Below are 22,805 nucleotides of genomic sequence, written 5' to 3' on the forward strand. Positions count from 1 at the left end.
TAAGTATTTAGTATCACTGTAATCGTACTGACCCAGAGAATAAAGATATTATGTTATTTGTACCGAAAAATGAACGCCGTAAAATTTATAATGTAAAAACGCAGTGGCAGTATTGCTATTTTCCCCCATCTCCCTCCCAAAAAGAGTTAATAAAAGTTAATCAGAAAGTTATGTGTACCCCAAAATGTTCCATTAAAAACTACAACTTGTCCCGTAAAAAACAAGCCCTCATAAAGCTATATAGACGAAAAAATAAAAAAGTTATAGCTCTTGGAACGAGACCATGAAAAAAGGAAGAAAAACGCTTGGTCATAAAGGCCCAAACAGGCTTGGTCACTAAGGGGTTAAGACTATTTGTACATGAACCCCTGAATTGTGAAGCACCACAGAATATGTTGGCACTATATAAATAAAGATTATTATTATGTTCCTTCAAGATCCTCTCAGACCGTGATCTAATCATCTACACTGTCCATGGTATCCTTATTTTTAACCTCATCAGTAAAGATCAAGAAGATCAAACCTTGTAAATGAGAAAGAATGAGGTATATTCACTCATTATATTTATTTCTACAGGAGACAGTTCTATAATGGCACCATTGTGTTTTTTTGCAGCTATGGATTCGAGAAATTGCAGTAGCAAATTGGTGGAATTCTTCATCGTTGGCTTCTTGGACTTTGAAGCCATGCAAACCCCTTTATTGCTGTATTTTCTTAGTGTTTATATCTTAACCATTTGTGGTAACCTGGTCCTCGTTCTACTTATAATGTTGAGTCCATCGCTTTCTACCCCCATGTACTTTTTCTTATGTAACCTCTCATCCCTTGATATTGTTTATACATCCGTCACTTGCCCAAAGCTCATTTCAATCTTTACCACCAGCAATGGTAGAATTTCCTACGTGGAATGTATCCTACAACTTTACTTCTTCATCGCTTTCGGTAGCACAGAGTATTTTTTACTTACTGTTATGTCGTATGACCGCTATGTAGCGGTCTGTAAACCCCTATATTACCCCATTGTAATGAACCAACATGTATGTATATTTGTAGCCATTGGTTCATGGTTGGGGGGAATAGTGGCCTCAATTCCGATTGCGTCTGTCACCTCCACCCTTGATTATTGCAGCTCACACCTAATTAATCACTTCTTCTGTGACATTAATGCACTCATACATCTGGCATGTAATGACACGACACTTATCCATGTTGTAATATTCATACAAGGAGTAGTCCTAGTTCTGACATCTTTCACGCTTACTCTGATATCCTATCTACAGATATTATTTAGTATAATGAGGATCCGGACATCGAGGGGAAAATACAAGACCTTCTCCACGTGTGGTTCCCACCTCACAGTTGTGAGTCTCTTCTACATTATGGTGTTTGTTTTATACATGCGACCACCATCTTCAATGTCATTAAATCAAGCCAAAATATTAACCACATTATATGTGTATGTCATCCCCCTGCTGAACCCAGTGGTTTATAGCTTCAGAAATGAAAGCGTGAAAGAGGCTTTAAGAAAAAAGTTAAAATCACTGTTAAAGGACAAAGGTCTGTAACCCCTTAAAGCATTTTATTTATTTTTTTGCAATCCTTTTTATAAGAAGGGTCTCTAAACTGAAGTTGAGCACAAGTTGTTCTACTGTTGGCAACTAATCTGTAAAATTCTATGGGAGAACCTAGGAGCAAGTATTCCAGCAGCACACCAAGAGGCTAAATGAGGTATTACACAGTTATTAGCATGATTTGTATGTGTAAAGCACATATGGGGATGAGTCCTCCACAAAGAAAGATGCTCTACATTCCAGTTTATTGATCTGGCTCCATGCAGACCACCATATTTTTGGTGCAGATCGATTTATTACAATTGGGTCACAAAAAAGGATGAGAGTGCTGTCCGGATGCATATGTCTGTTCTCCAGAAAAAATAGAACATGTCCTATCCTTGTCTGTTTTACGTGGATTATAGGTTCAATAAATATGATGACATCTTCATACAAAACAATCCTCTCGACAAGAGCATCTATGAAGATTCTCATAGGTCTACCTAATGGTACTGGTTAGGACTTCTAACATGCAGACTTGAAAGACTGTCAGTGCTGGGTTAAGCAGAGCTCCCAGTGTGGACTTGTATTTGCTACAGGTGGCTGAAGTGCTACATATTATACAGGCTGGTTAGGACTTCCACACTTCTAACATCCTGAGACTGGAGAATTTGATGGGAGGTTTTTTTGTCCTCATTTTCATGACAACTCATACCCATGGTATAGTCTCAGGCCTCCATACTATCATGTATGACACTCTGTCCCATTACTTTTCTAAACAATATTTTAGCCATCCAAACTAGATTATTTCTAAAGTCCTAGAAGATGGACAGATATAAAATAGCAACATTAAATATACCACTATAACCTGCTTCAGGCCATTTTTTTTTATTGCATGTTACTCATTTTGGGATAAAAATATTTTTTTCAGTTGGTCTTTATTTAAAAATTTCTGTTTGCAGAGTATCACATCTAAGCCCCATCAGCTGATGGCTCATGTGAAGCGTGAATGAGTGTTTATGAGATCAGGAGATCATAGATAATGCTTCACATGAGCCATCAACTTACTGGCCTGGGAGGAAATACTCTATGAACATTATATCCCAAAATGTGTAAAATGCAATTGCAGTGACACCCTAAGGGGCAAGGGAAGAGGATGGGAGTCGTAGTGGCCCTGATGAGCCATTGTGTCATGGTGTACTCTCTGAGGCTGTCACTCCCTGGTAATTGGTGCAGTGAAAAGGTGGAGTAAAGCAATCAGGCAGATGTAGGAGAACAACAAATTGTTTACTTTACAGAGTGCAAAGGTTGAGTTACAGTATATCCAGCTGTCATCTGTACACAGTGCAATGTCTCTTTCCCCAGATGATGAAGTATGGTGGCAGGCAAAATAGCCCTCTAGGGTAGTCCTTCTCTCTCTTTCCTGGCTTCTCTTCTCTACAGCTATAAACTGGCACCTGTGTCTGAAGGTGTTTACTTGATAAATACAGGCTGTTAGGTTTTCCTTAGTTGTTTTATGTTGATTGGTGTCTTAACGTGTTCTCCCTCATCTGCAGCAGGATCTGTGAAACTGTAGTTGCTGGTAACCCCACTGACTGTAGCACCATAGCTGCAAAGAAAATCCATGGTCTTGGACCTTTAGTCTCTGTAGAGCAGTGTTCCTCACAGTTGAGCAGATTTTGTGGCCCTAAAGACCCTTGGAATGGGAACAGGTATATGTGCTTCTTCAGTAGCTTAGCTAGCTCTCTGTAGAACTCTTGCTCCTGGCAGGATGTAGGACCAGCCCATTCCTACCAAGAGGAGAGGAATGGGATGGTAAGTACCATTCCTAATGCCAACCATACCTTATCATTGCTGGTGTACTTAGTAGTGTTGAGCAAACTTGTGTTTTAAGTTCTGTGTTCAAAGTCTGGGTTATTGAAGAATCCTATTATGGAATCCGCTACCACGGACTATAACTGAATCTGGAATCCATAACGGGATTATTCAGTAAAAGTAAAAGATTCCCCCTCCCCTGCGCTCCTATTGTTTGGATGTGTCAATCTACCTGTGAGGGAAGATTCTGCTGCTTAGTGTCTGGCAAGGAGCTATTGTCCTCCTTAAATAAATGTATGTGAATAGTATATCACCCGTGGGTGATGTGAGACATGAGCGCTGGTGGACACAATCAAACAGCTAATCCTTTAAATTTGCACAATCAGTTAGTGCCAGTTTAAAAAGTGAGGGGTTAATTTCCAAGGTCGGTTGGGCTAGAGTAAGTTTGCATCGTTATTAGAATCTTGAGAGGAAATCGAGCGGTCAGGGCAAGCAAGAGGATAAAGGGATAAATATATTTACTATATGAATTAGATATTAAACGGTGAAAGCAAGGGTTAAGAACAATAATAGTACTGCGGTCCATACCTTGTCTTCCATCCAAAATGATCCCCTAGTTGATGGTACTGTCTTTTTAAATTGCTGCGTCCTCCTTGCTCACCCACCAGCAGCAGCGCGGCCCCGGCTGGAAGCACGTGCGGTGCGAGGGAGCTTGTGAGTCTGTTGTCCGGGAAACCGCTTTCGGTGACGTCACCGTTGGGAGTACAGGAGCCTCCGTAGGACAAAAAACTACCTACGCGTTTCGGGGCCTATCGGGCTCCTTCATCAGGGTTAGGTAGTTTTCGAAACTCGTAGGTAGTTTTTTGTCCTACGGAGGCACCTGTACTCCCACGGTGACATCACCGAAAGCGTTTTCCCGGACAACAGACTCACAAGCTCCCTCGCACCGCGCGTGCTTCCGGCCAGGGCCGCGCTGCTACTGGTAGGTGAGCAAGGAGGACGCAGCAATTTAAAAAGACAGTACCAACAAAAGAAGAACACAAAACAGACAAGTATTGAGCGGTACATTAGAAAATCAACTAGGGGATAATTTTGGATGGAAGACAAGGTACGGACCGCACTACTACTATTGTTCTTAACCCTTGCTTTCACCGTTTAATATGCAATTCATATAGTAAATATATTTATCCCTTTATCCTCTTGTTTGCCCTCACCGCTCGATTTCCTGTCAAGATTCTAATAACAATACAAACTTACTCTAGCCCAGCCAACCTTGGAAATTAACCCCTCACTTTTTAAACTGGCACTAACTGACTGTGCAAATTTAAAGGATTAGCTGTTTGATTGTGTCCACCAGCGCTCATGTCTCACATCACCCACGGGTGATATACTATTCACAGGGATTATTCAGTAACCCGAACTTTGGACGCAGAAATTAAAAAACAAGTTAGCCCAACACTAGTATTAAGCATAACAATGAAAATACATATCATGACATTTCAAATTACAAACACACCCAAGTCTGGGGTACTTCACAATGATAAAAAAGCATTGCCCCAAAGGTGTTCATATCCTTCAAGTTGTCTAATAATTGTCCTTCTTCCCTTCGTTTAGTGAGAATCTGGATCGTCTTACAGTTGGAAGCCGCATGCTAATTGTCATTCATAGTAACCTCATGTATAGACCGTGTGACATAATCCAGATTATTTGCATTGAGGCCTGAAATATTCATCTGCCCATGTTCTGATAAATATACATGCTTCTTTTTAGCCAGGAAATCCACTTGATTCGCTGTCATGGGAAGAAAGGACATAGTGATACAATTTCTGTAAAATATTCCAATAATCATATTATATTATCACATTGCTGCTAATTTTATTCCTAACAATGGCTCCAATCGGGTTCTTATCTTTTTGTTTCCACACAGAAACAGAAAATTGGAATCTATGAATCCCATAGACCATAACAGGATCCATCAGGTTTTCTGCATGGATACTGTGAATCTCCCGGACAAACTACTGCATGCAGCGGTATTTTTTATTTTTTATTGCCGGAACCTCCACTGCAGATATAAATGTGGCCCAAGAGTCACTAGTAGGGATGAGCAAACCCGAACGGCAAAGTTCGGGTTCGTACCGAACTTTGCGAGTTCGGGTACCTGGACCCGAACTCGAACCCGTACTTTTCAATGAAGTCCAGGTTCGGGTTCAGTGTTTAGGTAATTTTATTATTTTCAATAATAACATGGTCATATTGGAAAATAAAAGCATTCTTAAGACAGAATGCAAAACAATATGGCCATTTAGGGGTTAAAAAAAACAACTCACCTGATCCACTTGATTGCGCTGAAGCAGCTTCTTCTATCTTCACTAAACAGGACCTGCAGAGGACCTGTGATGTGCGCAATGATGTCACTGTGCTCTCCCACGTGGTGACGTCATCACGCATATCGCAGGTCCTTTGGCAGGTCCTGTTCAGTGAAGATAGAAGTAGCTGCTTCAGTGCGATCAACTGGATGAAGTGATTTTATTATTTTTTTTAAACCCCTATATGGCCATATTAATTTGTATTCTGTCTTAAGAATGCTATTATTTTCCTTTGGTTCGGTCATCCCTAGTAACTAGCTCAATTAAGGGGTACTCAAGATACAATACCATGGGACCAAGATGCAATACCAGACATTACCCATTGACAGGTGTGGCACTGTTTTTTCTAATACTAGGCAACCCCTTTGAATAGCAGCCTATGGAGGAGTCATCCTGACATTTTTTTTTACTATAAGAATCCTTTAAAGAATCACTGTACTTCCATACAATTTAATTTCATTTAATAGAGAATAATGTAACTATCAATTTTCTATATTGCTTTATTTAAATATCTGCCTGGTTCCACCTGAAAAAGCTATAACATCATGGCCACTAGGGGTCTCACTTCCACCTACGTTGCAGTGCACTGCCTGTTGTCAGAAGGCAGCTAAGAGGAAGTGGAGGTGTTTCAGAACTAGCTGAGCTCCTGAGCCTGATAAAAAAACACTGCTTATACACTGCTTCTAAACATCACATGAGCCTCCTATGTGTCTATAAGTGTGATTTATCCCTCCTTATCTGTTCTGTGAGCTGCAGAGCAAAAAACAAACATAGTGGAAAGTAAGCCAAAGGATGTAACAGCAGTACAGTGTTGGCAGAAGAGAGATGCCCCCTGCTTGTAAGCTGAAATGCATCTAGCTATGCAGCTGAAACAGGGAATAATATGGCTGAAAAACATTAGGGAAGCCGAAACATAACTGTTCCATCCCAGTTATGATTGTACAAAGAAGCAAAGTCATTATGCATACTTTTTTTGAAAATTCCGATACACTTTAAAATAATAGAAGAAATAATAACCCCTTACCAAAACCCCCACTCTGATGTTTGCTTGTTTTCCTTCAGTGTCTGTACTTCTTGGTTCTGGTTGACATGGACATTTGCTAAGCAAAACACTGACTGCAGAAGTGACCCACTATAGCCAGTATTTGGTTGAAGGATCACATTTCCATGACCAAGAAGAATAGAGACCAGAAGGAGACACAGAAGTCAGAGGTCAGAAGAGCGGACAGGTCCTCTTTAAATAGGCCTGACAACACCTTCTCACTGAATTGAAGGTTTCACTCACAGTTCATCCAAAATATATTGTCAGATATAAATATCCACCATACAGCTGCTTCCAGGTTAACCCTATAAAATACAGCTACTTACGTGTTAATGCCATAAAAGCAAACAAACCACCCTGCTTGGTGAGATGCTCCCAAGATTTTAAAGTCTCCAGTAGTCTCAGCTTCTCCCTAATTTTTTCTCTGATAATCATGAGGCGTCTTACCGCCGTCTTCAAACTGTCCTTCCTATGAAGGCAAAAAATCATTATGGTGAAACAAAAAAGAAACTGTTGAGCATTCATCCTAAATCTCAAATTAAGAATTGAAACACATCCACAGATAAAGTCAAAATTCTGAACGTTTGCTAGCTCAGTTCTTCCCTGCTTGTTCGGTGTCTGCAAAGAGCGTGATCAGGGGAGAGGGGCATAGATTAGCAACAACATGGCCATATAGTCAATATTTTTACTGAGGCCATGTGGATGGTGCAAGTCACATACATTATGGTAAAGTTGAGTACTGTGCTGTTGTGGAGTTCCAAGATGCCTCCATCCAGCAATTATACAGTAGACTAAGCAGGTATTAGGCTTCCCATAGTTCTTCATGGGCCTCACCAACCAAACCATGGTGATACCTGAACCTCACCAATCCAAGCCAAAGGAGGGACATGCAAAGCTTTTTTAGTGGTGGTCTCATTGCTCACAGTATCAGCCTACTGCAGAGGATGTAGTTATGCAAAGTGCAAGGAGCAGCAATCTTACCTGGGCCCTGGTGCCAGAGGGTGCCCATTGGGACTCTAGAGCTTTAATTTACACCACACTGACAACCACTAGCACAAAACCTACCTGCTCCATGCTCCTGCCATAAGAAGAAAGCTGCAATAACTCCCTGTTCCTGTGACAATTTGCCTTCTTGTGATAGATCACATCTACAATCCATGTGTTTGGAAACAGTAGGAATGTCCTGCCAAAGTTGGGAGTCCATACCTCCTTAAAGGGAACCCATCATGTTTAACAGTCTGAACTATGGACAGTATGCTATAGAACAGGAGAAGCTGGGCAAATATATATATATATATATATATACACACAGTACAGACCAAAAGTTGGGACACACCTTCTCATTCAAAGAGTTTTCTTTATTTTCATGACTATGAAAATTGTAGATTCACACTGAAGGCATCAAAACTATGAATTAACACACGTGGATCATATACATAACAAAAAAGTGTGAAACAACTGAAAATATGTTATATTCTAGGTTCTTTAAAGTAGCCACCTTTTGCTTTGATTACTGCTTTGCACACTCTTGGCATTCTCTTGATGAGCTTCAAGAGGTAGTCACCTGAAATGGTCTTCCAACAGTCTTGAAGGAGTTCCCAGAGATGCTTAGCACTTGTTGTCCCTTTTGCCTTCACTCTGCGGTCCAGCTCACCCCAAACCATCTTGGATTGGGTTCAGGTCCGGTGACTGTGGAGGCCAGGTCATCTGGCGCAGCACCCCATCACTCTGCTTCATGGTCAAATAGCCCTTACACAGCCTGGAGGTGTGTTTGGGGTCATTGTCCTGTTGAAAAATAAATGATGGTCCAACTAAACGCAAACCGGATGGAATAGTATACCGCTGCAAGATGCTGTGGTAGCCATGCTGGTTCAGTATGCCTTCAACTTTGAATAAATCCCCAACAGTGTCACCAGCAAAGCACCCCCACACCATCACACCTCCTCCATGCTTCATGGTGGGAACCAGGCATGTAGAGTCCATCCGTTCACCTTTTCTGCGTCGCACAAAGACACGGTGGTTGGAACCAAAGATCTCAAATTTGGACTCGTCAGACCAAAGCACAGATTTCCACTGGTCTAATGTCCATTCCTTGTGTTCTTTAGCCCAAACAAGTGTCTTCTGCTTGTTGCCTGTCCTTAACAGTGGTTTCCTAGCAGATATTCTACCATGAAGGCCTGATTCACACAGTCTCCTCTTAACAGTTGTTCTAGAGATGTGTCTGCTGCTAGAACTCGGTGTGGCATTGACCTGGTCTCTAATCAGAGCTGCTGTTAACCTGCGATTTCTGAGACTGGTGACTCGGATGAACTTATCCTCCACAGCAGAGGTGACTCTTGGTCTTCCTTTCCTGGGGCGTTCAGAATGTGAGCCAGTTTCTTTGTAGCGCTTGATGGTTTTTGTGACTGCACTTGGGGACACTTTCAAAGTTTTCCCAATTTTTCGGACTGACTGACCTTCATTTCTTAATGTAATGATGGCCACTCGTTTTTCTTTACTGCTTTTTTCTTGCCATAATACAAATTCTAACAGTTTATTCAGTAGAACTATCAGCTGTATATCCACCTGACTTCTCCACAACACAACTGATGGTCCCAACCCCATTCATAAGGCAAGAAATCCCACTTATTAAACCTGACAGGGCACACCTATGAAGTGAAAAACATTTCAGGTGACTACCTCTTGAAGCTCATCAAGAGAATGCCAAGAGTGTGCAAAGCAGTAATCAAAGCAAAGGTGGCTACTTTGAAGAACCTAGAATATGACATATTTTCAGTTGTTTCACACTTTTTTGTTATGTATATAATTCCACATGTGTTAATTCATAGTTTTGATGCCTTCAGTGTGAATCTACAATTTTCATAGTCACGAAAATAAAGAAAACACTTTGAATGAGAAGGTGTGTACAAACTTTTGGTCTGTACTGTATATATATACATATATGTTTTACATTTATAACATCATATTATGCACTTATTAAAATTGCTTCTCATTATGGGGTTAGGAGTCTAGCAGACAGTTTTATCAGTAATTATGAATCTGGGCAGCTTCTCCTGTGGATCAGACTACAGGACAGGTTCCCATTAAGAACTTAGTGGCACCTCAAGGTTGAGAACTGGCAAATACAATTAACTATAGCCAAGAGTCATGTAAAGTAGGACTCTTAGCTCTGGTATCCAATCCAGTGAATAGAAGTCTTAAGCCTCATTCACTTGTCAGTGTTTTGGTCAATGATTTCCATCAGTGATTCTGAGCCAAAACCAGGATTGGAGCCTTCACAGACATAAGGTATAAGGAAAAGTTCTGCTTCTGTTCTGTATTTAGAGCTGCACCTGGTTTTGGCTCAAAATCACTGATGGAAATCACTGACCACACGTCAGTGTTTTGAATGAGACTTTACAGTGCCAATACGGAGGAAAACATGATTCGCATTCGAGCTGCCGATCTGATCACAGATGATTGCAATGTCTCTAACATAGCCGAAAAACCACAACATAATTGGAAGCCAACGACTTACCATTCTACATACAGTAAGGGATTGCTCAGCACCATTGCCACAACCCGTGAACCGAAACATGGCGGTGTTGACCATATCTCACGTGCAAGACTTTCTAGCTGGGAGCGGACACTGATAAGAACTTCATTGCTCCTCATAACAATTAACAGATTCCCGATTCTCTCCCCTGCAGATTAGCAAATAAGACGTTGAAGCTCTCACTAAATATATAAAGCGGAAAATTGATGCAAGAACAAGTGTCCGTATTAATGTGCCTCTGCCACCCTCATTCTCTACGGGAATTCATTACAGCGGTTCTCAGGGGTCATGATATTGATGGCCTATCCTTAGGATAGGCCATCACTATCAGATTGGTGGTGGATCGACTCTCAAACTCCAGACGTTCACTTGAACAGGACAAAGCTGCTATATCCTAAACCACTACTGATGAGTAGGAAGCCTCATGTAAACAACAAATATGTGGCACCACAGTCCCATCAAATAGCCGAGACGTTAATCTAATATTGATGGCTTACTCTGAAGCTAGGACATCAATATCCTAAATCTGGAAAACCCTCAAAGTTCTTGTTAATGGACTTAAATGTAATAAAATGGAAAGATTGCAATCAAGCTTTCTGCCACCAGATGGCGTAATATTAATCAGAATTTCCAGAAACTGCTACAATCAAATCAGCTCCTTCGCAGCATAGAGCATGCATGCCTCCGAGTAATGATATTGAGGTGTATATATATTTGCATTATTTTAGCATAGTCCATCAGATGTCATTAATCAAAGCAGGTTCACTCTCATAAAGTGCTGGAAATTCAGGACACAATGTGGTTGTATAACACTACACTGATTAGCTCTGCTTCAGAGGACCACTATAATGGTGTCCAGCTGCCTCTGGAGAGGGATCAGTTGCTGTTAGGATATTTTCAAAATTTTTCCAGAAAGTGTCAAGCGATAAAAAAATAAAATAAAATTTCTGACAGGACGGAAACGTCATGGTTTATAACTGCATGGAAATTTGAATAAAGTAGATAATAGCAGTCATGAAGTCATAATAGGATCCCATTAATGTAAAACTGGATCAGTTGTGGTGTCTGCCATTTTGATGGCAACTTTTGTTTTTTCAATAGGAAGAGGGTCATGTGACACATAAAACTTATTGGGAATTTCACAAGAAAAGCAATGGTGTGCTTGGTTTTAACGTAACTTTATTCTTTCATGAGTTATTTACAAGTTTCTGACCACTTATAAAATGTGTTCAATGTGCTGCCCATTGTGTTGGATTGTCAATGCAACCCTCTTCTCCCACTCTTCACACACTAATAGCAACACCGCAGGAGAAATGCTAGCACAGGCTTCCAGTATCCGTAGTTTCAGCATATGCTGTGAAGATACGAGATGTGCAGCACCTGAAACTACGGATACTGGAAGCCTGTGCTAGCATTTCTCCTGCAGAGTTGCTATAAGTGTGTGAAGAGTGGGAGAAGAGGGTTGCATTGACAATATAACACAATGGGCAGCACATTCTACACATTTTATAAGTGGTCAGAAACTTGTAAATAACTCATGAAAGAATAAAGTTACGTTAAAACCAAGCACACCATTGTTTTTCGTGTGAAATTCCCAATAAGTTTTTTCCTATTGAAAAAACAAAAGTTGGATTCAAAATGGCCGACTTCAAAATGGCCACCATGGTCACAATCCATCTTGAAAAGTTTCTCCCCTCACATATACTAATGTGCCACAAACAGGAAGTTAATATCACCAACCATTCCCATTTTATTATGGTGTATCCATATAAATGGCCTACCCTGTACTGTAACCTAATGTGTACATACGCTATATAATTTACACAAGCATAAATTATGGTATATACATACCATATACAGTATTTTCATCTACTCACTATATCATCTGTACACAGAATACCCCATAATCTGTACATACACTATATAATTTATACACATAAACATATAAATAACAGTATATACATACCATATACAAGACTTTCCTTTGCACTATATAATCTATAAACTCCCAATATAATTTACACACACAACATAATCTGTACACACCGTACAATCCAAAACTTGCTGAAAATGACTGGGCACAGAAGAGCTCAAAGTCTTCAGATATAAAGTAGCGCACAGGCCAAGCATCTGTGTCCATGTCTCCCGACACCAGGCCTTGATCTTTAAGGTGAAAAAACGGGAACATGCTCTTCCTCTGAAATGACCATAAAGAGATTAAACCAAGATGCGGATAGATGACCGCTGATCACACAGGAGCATGGCTCGTTACAAGATACCTGTACTGTAACGAGCCCTGCACAGACGTGTCCATCACTCCACCAGCACTGGTTTTCATCCCACCAATGAAGGAACCAATGAAGGATCCCATTCACCAACAACAATATCTGTAATCAACCTGGATACACAGATCATCGCTCAGCAATTAGACTCTTTTCTTTAAGGGCTCATGCACAAGGCAGTAGTTTCTGTCCGTATCTGATCCGCATTTTTTGCGGACCCATTCATTTCAATGGGGCCTAAAAAAATACAGACAACATGTCCTATTCTTGTCCATTTTGCAGACAAGGATAGGACATTTCTACAGAAGTCAAAACATAAAAGGTGGCATGCACTTGTCCAGGATCCGCGATTTGCGGACCTCAAAACACTTTGTGCATGAACCCTAACTCTTAAGTGCCACTATTTTCTTAAAAGTTAAAGAAAAGCAACCTTCATCATACCGTACCTTCATGAGATCTGCTATCTGTTTCCAGTCACTGATTTGGGGTTGGATTCCAGTTGGGTTGCAGGAAGTTGGTAGGAGAACTATAGAAAAGTCAGGAGACTTCTATGAAAAAAATTAAATAAAAATAAGATACATTTTTTGGACACTCTCGTCAGAAATTGTCTGGTTTAGAAAACTGATTTGAAAATTCTTAACGAGGACCTTTAACCGCTCCCGACATGTCTGTTTTAATAGCTTCATGCATTCCCCATGTAATAACAATTCTGGAGCATCTATTCTAATGGCTCCATGTTGTGCAGTTCCTTTATTATTTCTACTAGAAGTTATGAATGAATTGCTATTAGCCTTCAGTAAGGGTACAGAGGGTGGTAACCAGTTGGGGGGGGGGGGGGGGTACCTACACAGACTTAAAATGGCAGCACTGATTGGATAGAGTGACTCTGTGCAGGTACACACCCAACTGGTTACCGCCCCTCTGTATCCTTACACAAATCACAAATTAGATACAGATGTGTCCTCCTTACTTTTACTCCTGCTTCAACAAATCAAGAGACCAACTCTTAAAAAAAGCATGGTTTTGTGTTAAGGCCTTTGCACATGACCGTATGCCCTCTGAGACATACGGTCCGGTTAAGTTAGAGTCCTTAAAGGGCACCTGCCATCAGATTTTCACAAGACAGGAACCGATTTAATTGGCAGGATCAACCCTACCAGTCTGTATACCCACTTTAATAGAATTTATCCATCTGATTGGTTCTTTTTAACCAAATTGGAGTCAAGATAAAGGTGAAGACATATGTAAAGAGTCAGGATACTGTACCTCCAGATCCTCTAGCATGTCTGGCAATGCCAGGCCCATAGTTTTGTTATCCCAAAACCGATAAGGATAGATATGTGTTGATCCAGCAGCTTCAAATATCCAACGATACATGTCTGGCAAACACAAAAAAACGGATTCAAGGCTCAAAAGCATCAATATATTGAATGTTAGGCACATATTTGCTGACATTAGAATACCCCTATATGTACAAATGTTGGGGTGTAGCTAAAACTGGAGCCCAAAGGCCCCTTTGACACACAAGAAGACTCCAGTATTATAAGCGCACAAGGTAGGTAAGGGTCTTAGGGCTTTGAGTTATACTTCTTACGCCAATGACTCCACATTCAATGCCAGGGCCTGACTTACTAGTAGGCCATTATCTATAATGACGGGGGTCATTCTAGCACAGAATTTATGTATGTCACGCTCTCCTATTTTTTTGCCATCTTATGCTCATAATGAGATGATGTATAATGGATACATGACCACCTACTTTTTCCCGGCAGTTTTTTAGTTGGTGAAAAATATGGTGTCTCCTAAAAGATTGAAGGTCCAAGTATCCCCCTTTGTTAACAACTTGAAATATCTTCTGCATCCCTGTGCACATCATCACTCTTCATTAAAACTTGTGATGAGACCAACCTGGAATTGTTTGACTTTCTTCTCGACCTTTCCTCTGCCATGCCACACTGAACATTGCTCCACATTACTGAATACTGAGGTGTAGGCAGGTCAGCTTCTAGCTACCAAAGACCTTATATATGAAATACTCTTCAGCTAGCACAGAACCTTCTGAGCACAGGGAGGGAAGATCAATAGTCAGTGGAGAAAGGGGTGTAGCTATACTTGCCAACTAAAGATGGCCTGCGGGAGATCAGAGTGTGGCACATAAAAGGTTTTCAGGCGTGGACACACCTCTTTTGAAGTCCACACTCCATCCTGCATAGGGCACAACCCTTCCTTGACATGTCAGCCCCATTTCCATGATGCATCACGCCCTCTCAGACCATGTATGGTCAGTGATGACCCAGCATCTCAGTGCCAAATCCACTCATGGATGGCTACTTTCCTTAAGTCTTTGAGATTTCCCTTTTTCTCTGGGAGATTCCAAAAAAGTTGGCTCACATGGGTGTAGCTATAGGGAGTACAGAGGAAGCAGTCACAACCAGGCATTGGCGGATCCAGAGGGGCAATGGGGCAATTGCCCCCCCCCCCCGGAATCCGAGAATATAGTTTCCCGCTGGCTGATTCCCCTTTAGCGTTGGTCGCTGCCACAGCCGTACTTACAATACCTGCGGGGTGGCTGCCGGTAGCTAAATTCACATAGGGGGGTGGACTCAGAGGCAGAGCACGCAGCCAGGAGAGGGAGTGGTCCCCGTCTCATCTGGGTGGCAGAGTTGGAAGGAAGAAGAGCCTGAAGCTGCTGCGAGGTGAGGGCTGCCGGCTGCGGAGTGATAGTGTTCGTTCGTGCCCAGCTGCTCCCTTAACTACAAGAACTGTCTCTGCTCTGCCCTGGCTGAGACCCTCTGTATAAGTTATATACCGTATAACAGTAAACGCATATAAAGTATGTAACCTGCTAGGCTGCTACCCCTCCTCGGTTATATTACCCCCAGCATAATGTACCCTGATACCCCTAAGTTATATTATAAAACTGAGGGGTATCAGGGTACATTATACAGGGGGTAATATAAAAAAAGGGGTATCAAGGTACATTATACAGGCGGTTATATAACTAAGGGGTATCAGGGTACATTATACAGGGGTAATATAAGTTATATTACCCCTGTATAATGTACCCTGATAGCCCTCCTCAGTTATAAATAAGGTTAGAGCTGTATGATAGGTTAAATAAAATAGTCTGTTCTATAAGCACCACATTATTTTGTGTCCGCCGTCACAAAACAATCTGGAAGTGCCCCTCCCGAGACTAGGCTCTGGATCCGCCACTGGACACAGGCCCTGGTGACTTAGGGGAGCTAAAGTCCCTCTTCCATATATGAATAGTGAATAGCAGTTGGTAGCACAATTTAGCAGTGAGGGCCAAGGGCTTCAAGTACCGCCTGAAAATGAATTGAGAGCATAACCAATACTCTTTTATACATCATTTATTATTACAGATGAATGAATCATAGTTAATACGATCCATCTAGTTCAAACAAGGGATGGCTGGGGAATTGGGGATGTGAATTTTAGAAAATAGATTCTAAACTACTTGGATTCATCTCAAATTTTGTAAAAATTTGAGTTGCATCCCGCTGCAAATTTTTAGTAAGTTGATTCAGATGAATCTTGGGAAAGGGAGAAAACAAAACTAAGCAAATTTTTCAGACCAACTGGTGCACTTTCAATTTGTACCAAAACCAAATGGGTCAGCTGAACCGAACCTAGATCTCCATCTCTCGTTCATACCCTTCAATGAAATTCTTCATTGATTTCTTGTTATTATTACTTTCAAGATCAGCAACTTGTTGAAAAATTGTTCCATAAAAGGTCACCGAACAGATAGTGTATGGAAGCTTCCGTGGTTCTGTACGGTACATCTCCCTACACTTGGCACAACAATGAAATATTGTACAGCTCTACAGATACACGCCTAATGCTCTAAACTAAGATTACGCAAGTAGACAGTGGTGCCATCCTACACAATAACATCGCGTGTGAACCTGCTGAGCAAAAGGGTCAGATGGGAGCATATTTATAGTTTCGTCTGAATACCATAGGCCTAGAGTCCCCAGTAAGCTACAGAACAGTCAGCTCCTGTTTTTTCCTCTGACTGCAGTAGCCACCCAGCTCTTCCTGTCATGAAATAAGGCAAGTTAAAAGAGAGAAATAGAGAGAGACAACTACAAGGAGGAAGTGAATAAAAATAGCCAAATAGTAATTGATCGTGACTGTGGGCAATGGTCCCAGTAGGCATTTGAAAGTCAGAAGAAAGAAACTACAATTCGAGTCAGCGGGTGGGAAGTCAGCTGTGTATATATGGCACTTAGTGAAATCTTTCCCAAGAGCAGCTTTGATTGTTATTAGCATGCCAAGGAACATCTGTTTACAAATGCCAGTTTTAAATACCTCGTTGGGAATTGTGGGAAAGCGGATGCACCAGCGTCATCACTACAGAGCCTTTGTGCACATGAGTATTAGATAATCGCTCAACCAGACAACCTCACAACAATGCCACCACTTGATCATTTAGGTTATGTAACAGGATAACGGTCTTGACTGGGTTTTCTAAAACTCTTAGGGCTCATTCACACGAATGTTTTTTGCGTTCCGTATACGGTCCGTCCGTATACGGAACCATTCATTTCAATGGTTCAGCAAAAAAAAAAACGGAATGTACTCCGCATGCATTCCGTTTCCGTATTTCTGTTTCGTTCAAAGATAGAACATGTTCTATTATTGCCCGCAAACCACGTTCCGTGGCTGCATTTATGTCAATGGGTCCGCAAAAAAACCGGAACACATGCGGAATGTATTCCGTATGTCTTTCGCATCCGTTCCGTTTTTGCGGAACCTTCTATTGAAAATTTTATGCCCAGCCCAATTTTTTCTTTTTAATTACTGTATACTGTATATGCCATATTGAAAAACGGAACGGAAAAAATGGAACAGAACCGGAAACACTGCTGAAACAAAAAACGGATCTCTGTTAAAAACACTGAAAAAGCCATAGAGTCGTGTGAACGAGCCCTTATACTGATGACCTACCTGGATAGGTCATTAGTATCTGATCGGTGGGCGTCCAACATCTGGGACCCCGACTGATCAGCTGTTTGACAGGGCAGCAGAGCTTGCAGTAGCGTTGCGGCCTTCTCGTAGCTTACCTTAGGCCACGTGACGCAATGTTCATCGGTCACATGGCCTAGGTGCAGCTCAGCCATATTGAAGTGAATGGAGCTGAGCTGCAATACTAAGCACAGCCACTATACAATGTACAGCACTGTGCGTGGTGATCCTTCCCAAAAAGCTGATCAGCAGGGATTCTAGTAGTCAGACCCCCACTGATCAGATACTGATGACCTATCCTGATGATAGGTCATCAGTATAAAAAGTCTAGGAAAACCCCTTTAACATGACATGTACTGTCACTGGCTACATTGTGAATATGTTACTTAGGTTGAAAAATTATTTGTCCTTCAAATCCAACTTCTGTTTCTCCATTAGCTCCACTGTCTCCTGCATTCAGTGGTGGACTAACCTGATCAGTAGCTTCTCTGCACCCTTTCTCCTCTCCGTGCTGGCGTAGATAAACAGGTAAAGTGGTCCTGACTTCTGACACCTTTGACGGGGTTAACAGGAGCTAATTGCAATGCATCTTTGGAGATGCAGTTGATTTGTGGGCTGCTGCCCACCTACAGGCAGGGAAGAAAATCCTCCACATATGAGAGTAAAAAAAAATAATAATAATAACTGTTTAAAGCCTTTAAATGGAATCCATCTCCAATTTTATTCAGCCCTGAGAGTAGCATCAGAGATCCTTGATTGAAGGCCAGGGTGATTACTTTTGTTGACCCGAACACAGACATCCACTCAGCAGGGTGCATACGCCGAAAAGTCCTCATATTCTGGAGTTCTTGACTCTCCCTGGAATCTCCAGAGCTAACTCAGGTCTTAAGGAGCATTAAGACACACCTAGCAGCAGCAGATTGTTGGGACGCCAAGCAGCAGCAGGTTGTCAGGATACATGGAGCCATCTCCTCCACAGTATGAGGATGGTGGATCACTATTGCATTTTGTTGCTTGGAGAGCACGATCTGCTGCCCAGAAACGATAATTTCACGATTGTCGCAGTATGTCACATGTCGCAATGCAACACCATAGACTATCATTATAAAAATTGTTGCGCAACCTTAGTGTGACAAAATTTAGCACGACACATGTCGTCTGGTAACCCTAGCATTATAGGGGCAGATTTCAAGAAATAGGGTTGCAGGAACATTCATTCCCAATAATCTGTCAGAGAATCCACAATCCACCTTTAGCCATTGCAGCCAGTAATGAGCGGCATGGGCAATATTCGAATTCGTAATATTTAGCAAATATTTGGGCGAATATTCGTCATATAATCGCAAATTTGAGAATTCGTTATCTCCAGACATAACTTTCTTGGCAATCTGAAAATTTGCGATCAACACTACTCCTAAAGTCAAAGATATTGCAGCCTTCTCATTGTCCCACAAGCAAGAAGCAGTGAGGGATCATGGGTACTGATGAAAATAAAATCTAGAATATTCACGATTACGAAGATATAGCACTATATTCTAGATATTCGCAAATTCTCGAAGTGCCAATATTCGCAAAAAAAATCGTGATTAGAATATTCGTGATCAACACTAGTTGCAGCACGGTGTCAGCTGTTTTTCAAAAAGTTTTATCAAGAAAATGTAAAGTAGTTAAAGGTACGTAGTCTGTCTTCTCCAAAATCAGGTAAGCATGTCACCATGTAGGGTTCTAAATCAGTCCTTTTATCCTGAGAATTCCCCTTCCTATCCATCCATTTTTCATCCATACCTTTGAAAGCCATAGCTTTTTTTTATTTCTCCATCAAGCGTATAAAGGGTTATTTTTTCCAAACTAAATGATATTTTTATGTACCATATCATGTATTTAGTAGCGTTGAGCGCAAATATCAGAATAGCAAATTTTAATCTCGACTATCAGCACTTCGAGAACTTGCGAATATTAGGAAAATAGTGCTATATAAATCGTAATGACGAACATTCGCAATTTTTTTCCATCTGAACACATGATTCCGCCCTGCTTCTTGCTTTGTGGGCCAATGAGTCATTGGTCCACAAGCAACTTAAGCAGGGAGGAATCATTACTTCAGATGGAAAAAATAATGAATATTCTAAAAAACTAATATATAGCACTATATTCGTTTTTGACCCACGCCTGTATTGAGCGCGCAAAATTCAATATTCATTACCTTGCTGATTTTCGCGTAAAAAAATAAAATAATGTAGAATATAACGAATATACGAATTCGCGAATATATGACGAATGTTCTACAAAATATTCGCGAAATATCACAAATTTGAATATGACCCTTCACTAGTATTGAGAAACTTATACAAAAAAAAAATATTTGCTGCATGGCAAAAAACACTAATGTAATTTTTTTTTTTGGTGGGGGGGAGTCGTTTTTACAGCGTTCTTCATACGGTATATATGATACGACAACTTTATTCTGTGGGTCGTTACAATTTTGCTGATATCCAAATCGATATTGTTTTTCTTTATGTTTTAATACTTTTTATGTTTTTTTTTATAAAGTTTTTCATATGGGATAAATAACTGGATTTAGTAATATTTCAGACTTTTTCAGAGGCGGCGATTCATATTAGGTTAGTTTTTTATTGTTTATATTTTTACTTGATACGAGAACTTTATCAATTTTAGTATTTGTGGATTTTTTAGGTTTGAAAGCTTTTTTTGGCCTTAGTGTACTTTTTTTTTAAACATACTATTTTTGTATTGTCGTGTATTGTGCTGTTATCTAATGCATCCTGCCTGTGAACCCACACCATGCACCCCCTCTGGCATCATGACATACTTGCACCTCTAATGTAGGGAAGGGGTTAAAAATCAAGTACACTTATTACACGGTAGCTTGAATAACTTTATTTAGCAGCAGCGATTGCTTCTGATTATTGGGGGTAGATCCCACTTGGGTCACTCAGTGTTTGATTAGTCGTATTTACGCACATGCTGAGGAATTTTTCTCGGTTGTGGTAGGATTTCCTAGGTTACATCCTAGGACAAGCCTTGTGACAATGAGCAATGACAGCAATCCAGGGACAGGACAAGGAATTGCTCCTCTGAGACTCTCTCTTTTGCATATTCTATTGTGAGAAACTGCTCAAGAATAGGTACTGAATGACCAAGTAATACTATCCAGTCTTTTCTTTCTACTCTCAAAGAGTACCGTACTTATGTGAAGCCAAACCTAAATAGTATCAAGGGTGTCATTTGGTCTTCAAAGAGGTGCAAGGCCAATATTAAATGCCTAGTCTTGATAATAAAGCTTCTGTACAAGTGTACAATCATCACATGGAACCCAGTGAGCAAGAAAGAGTAGATACCATCTTGCATACATTATTAGATGCTTTTTCACTCTAGTGTTGATGAGATAAGAGCAGTAAAATTTCCCTGGTGTCCCACATGTCGTCTCCATTCCCAGCTCCATCATAGACAACAAGATGCTGATGGCAGTGTTCAGGGGTGTGGAAGATGGCAAACTGCTGAAATCAGGTCAGTACTGTATCTGCAGAGTTTGGTCTTGGATCTGTATTTAGAGAACCTTGTCTGTATTTATTTAAGAGTCTGGTCTGGGGTCTGTATCTATTTGGGGGTCTGGTCTTTAGTCTGTATTTGCTTGGAGGTCTGGTCTGGGGTCTGTTTGTTTGAGGGTCTGTATCGCTTTGGGGGTCTGTTCTATGGTCTGTTTGTTTGGGGGTCTGGGGTTTGTGTTTGTTTGGGGGTCTAGTCTGTGGTCTGTGTTTGTTTGGGGTTCTGGTCCGGGGTCTGTGTTTGGGGGTCTGGACTGTGGTTTGTTTCTTTGGGGGTCTGGTCTGGGGTTGGTGTTTGTTTGTGGGTCTAGTCTGTGGTCTGTGTTTGTTAGAGGTCTAGTCTGGGGTCTGTGTTTGGGAGCCTGGACTGTGGTCTGTGTTTCTTTAGGGGTCTGGCCTGGGGTTTATGTTTGTTTGGAGGTCTGGGGTCTGTGTTTGTTTGGTGGTCCTTATTTAAAGACAGTATTTATTTTTGGGTTTTGTTTGGTGTCTGTATTTTTTCATAGTCTGGTGCCTATACTTGTTTAGTGGTCGATTCTAGGTGTGTATTTATTTAGGGAGTCTAAACCTGACCTCTTTCAGACAAGTGTGTACAGTGCGGAAAACAAGCTCCGCATGGCAATGATTTCCGGTTATGGATATTGTTCATTTCACAGGCCTGCACGGTATTATAATGATTTATAATGCTGCGTGTCCCTGACCTGTATCTACTGAATTACACCGGCATAATGCTCTCAGTATAATTTCTGTAGAAGAAAGTTCAGGCAGAAGTATTATATATCATAATACCGTTTTCCGCACTGGCTGCGCTCATTTAAGAGGCCTATACGTGGTGTGGGGATTGTACATATTTAGGGGATTTGGTCTGAACTCAGTATTTTTTTTAAGGGTACAGTATGACTACAGGACACTGCTGTGCTGCGATCAAGAACCGCGTGGCCATATAAGTGCGATGAGGCTCTAATTAAACTAATGAGACTGCACTGTTTAAGCCAGTCTGCATTGTTAAGGGCTGTACAGTATTAAAGGGGCCACACTGTCATTAATAATGCAGATAGGCTACACAGTGCAGTCTCATTAGTTTTAGTAGGGCCGTGCAGCTCTTGATCACAGCATGGCTGCTTCCCAAATGCCACATGACTCCTCCATGCAGTAGTACCATAAAGGTCTTGCCTGGGGACTACAGTCAGGTCCATAAATATTGGGACATCGACACAATTCTAAAATGTTTGGCTCTATACACCACCACAATGGATTTGAAATGAAACAAACTAGATGTGCTTTAACTGAAGACGGTCAGCTTTAATTTAAGGGTATTTACATCCAAATCAGGTGAACAGTGTAGGAATTACAACAGTTTGCATCTGTGCCTCCCACTTGTTAAGGGACCAAAATTAATGGGACAATTGGCTTCTCAGCTGGTCCATGGCCAGGTGTGTGTTATTCCCTCATTATCCCAATTACAATGAGCAGATAAAAGGTCACCATAAGTAAAGCAAGCCATCATTAGGCTGAAAATAACTAAACAAACCCATCAGCGAGATAGCAAAAACATTAGGCGTGGCCAAAACAACTGTTTGGAACATTCTTAAAAAGAAGGAACACACCGGTGAGCTCAGCAACACCAAAAGACCCAGAAGACCATGTAAAACGA

The 22,805-nt window shown here is 41.1% G+C and overlaps 2 protein-coding genes across 4 annotated transcripts in view; one reads left to right on the top strand and one right to left on the bottom strand.

The window, feature by feature from the left end:
• The first annotated feature begins 617 nt into the window (after positions 1-617).
• LOC122925547 (olfactory receptor 1L4-like) lies at positions 618-1,565 on the top strand. The gene has a single exon (XM_044276906.1). The coding sequence runs from the start codon at positions 618-620 to the stop codon at positions 1,563-1,565; it is 948 nt and encodes a 315-aa protein (XP_044132841.1).
• Positions 1,566-4,805: 3,240 nt separating this feature from the next.
• LOC122929253 (aspartate aminotransferase, cytoplasmic-like) overlaps positions 4,806-22,805 on the bottom strand; it is a 41,792-nt gene continuing 23,792 nt past the window's right edge. For all 3 annotated transcript variants that reach the window (XM_044282765.1, XM_044282767.1, XM_044282766.1), the window contains exons 5-10: positions 13,857-13,969; positions 13,037-13,138; positions 12,355-12,505; positions 10,291-10,456; positions 7,100-7,242; positions 4,806-5,156 (exon numbers count right to left, since the gene is read on the bottom strand). In XM_044282765.1, coding sequence (XP_044138700.1) covers positions 5,017-5,156; positions 7,100-7,242; positions 10,291-10,456; positions 12,355-12,505; positions 13,037-13,138; positions 13,857-13,969 — 815 coding nt within the window. In that variant the 3' untranslated portion in view covers positions 4,806-5,016. The remainder of the gene's footprint in view (positions 5,157-7,099; positions 7,243-10,290; positions 10,457-12,354; positions 12,506-13,036; positions 13,139-13,856; positions 13,970-22,805) is intronic.

This window comes from Bufo gargarizans, chromosome 2 (genome assembly GCF_014858855.1).
Source record: "Bufo gargarizans isolate SCDJY-AF-19 chromosome 2, ASM1485885v1, whole genome shotgun sequence".
In the NCBI taxonomy this organism is placed as follows: Eukaryota; Metazoa; Chordata; class Amphibia; order Anura; family Bufonidae; genus Bufo; species Bufo gargarizans.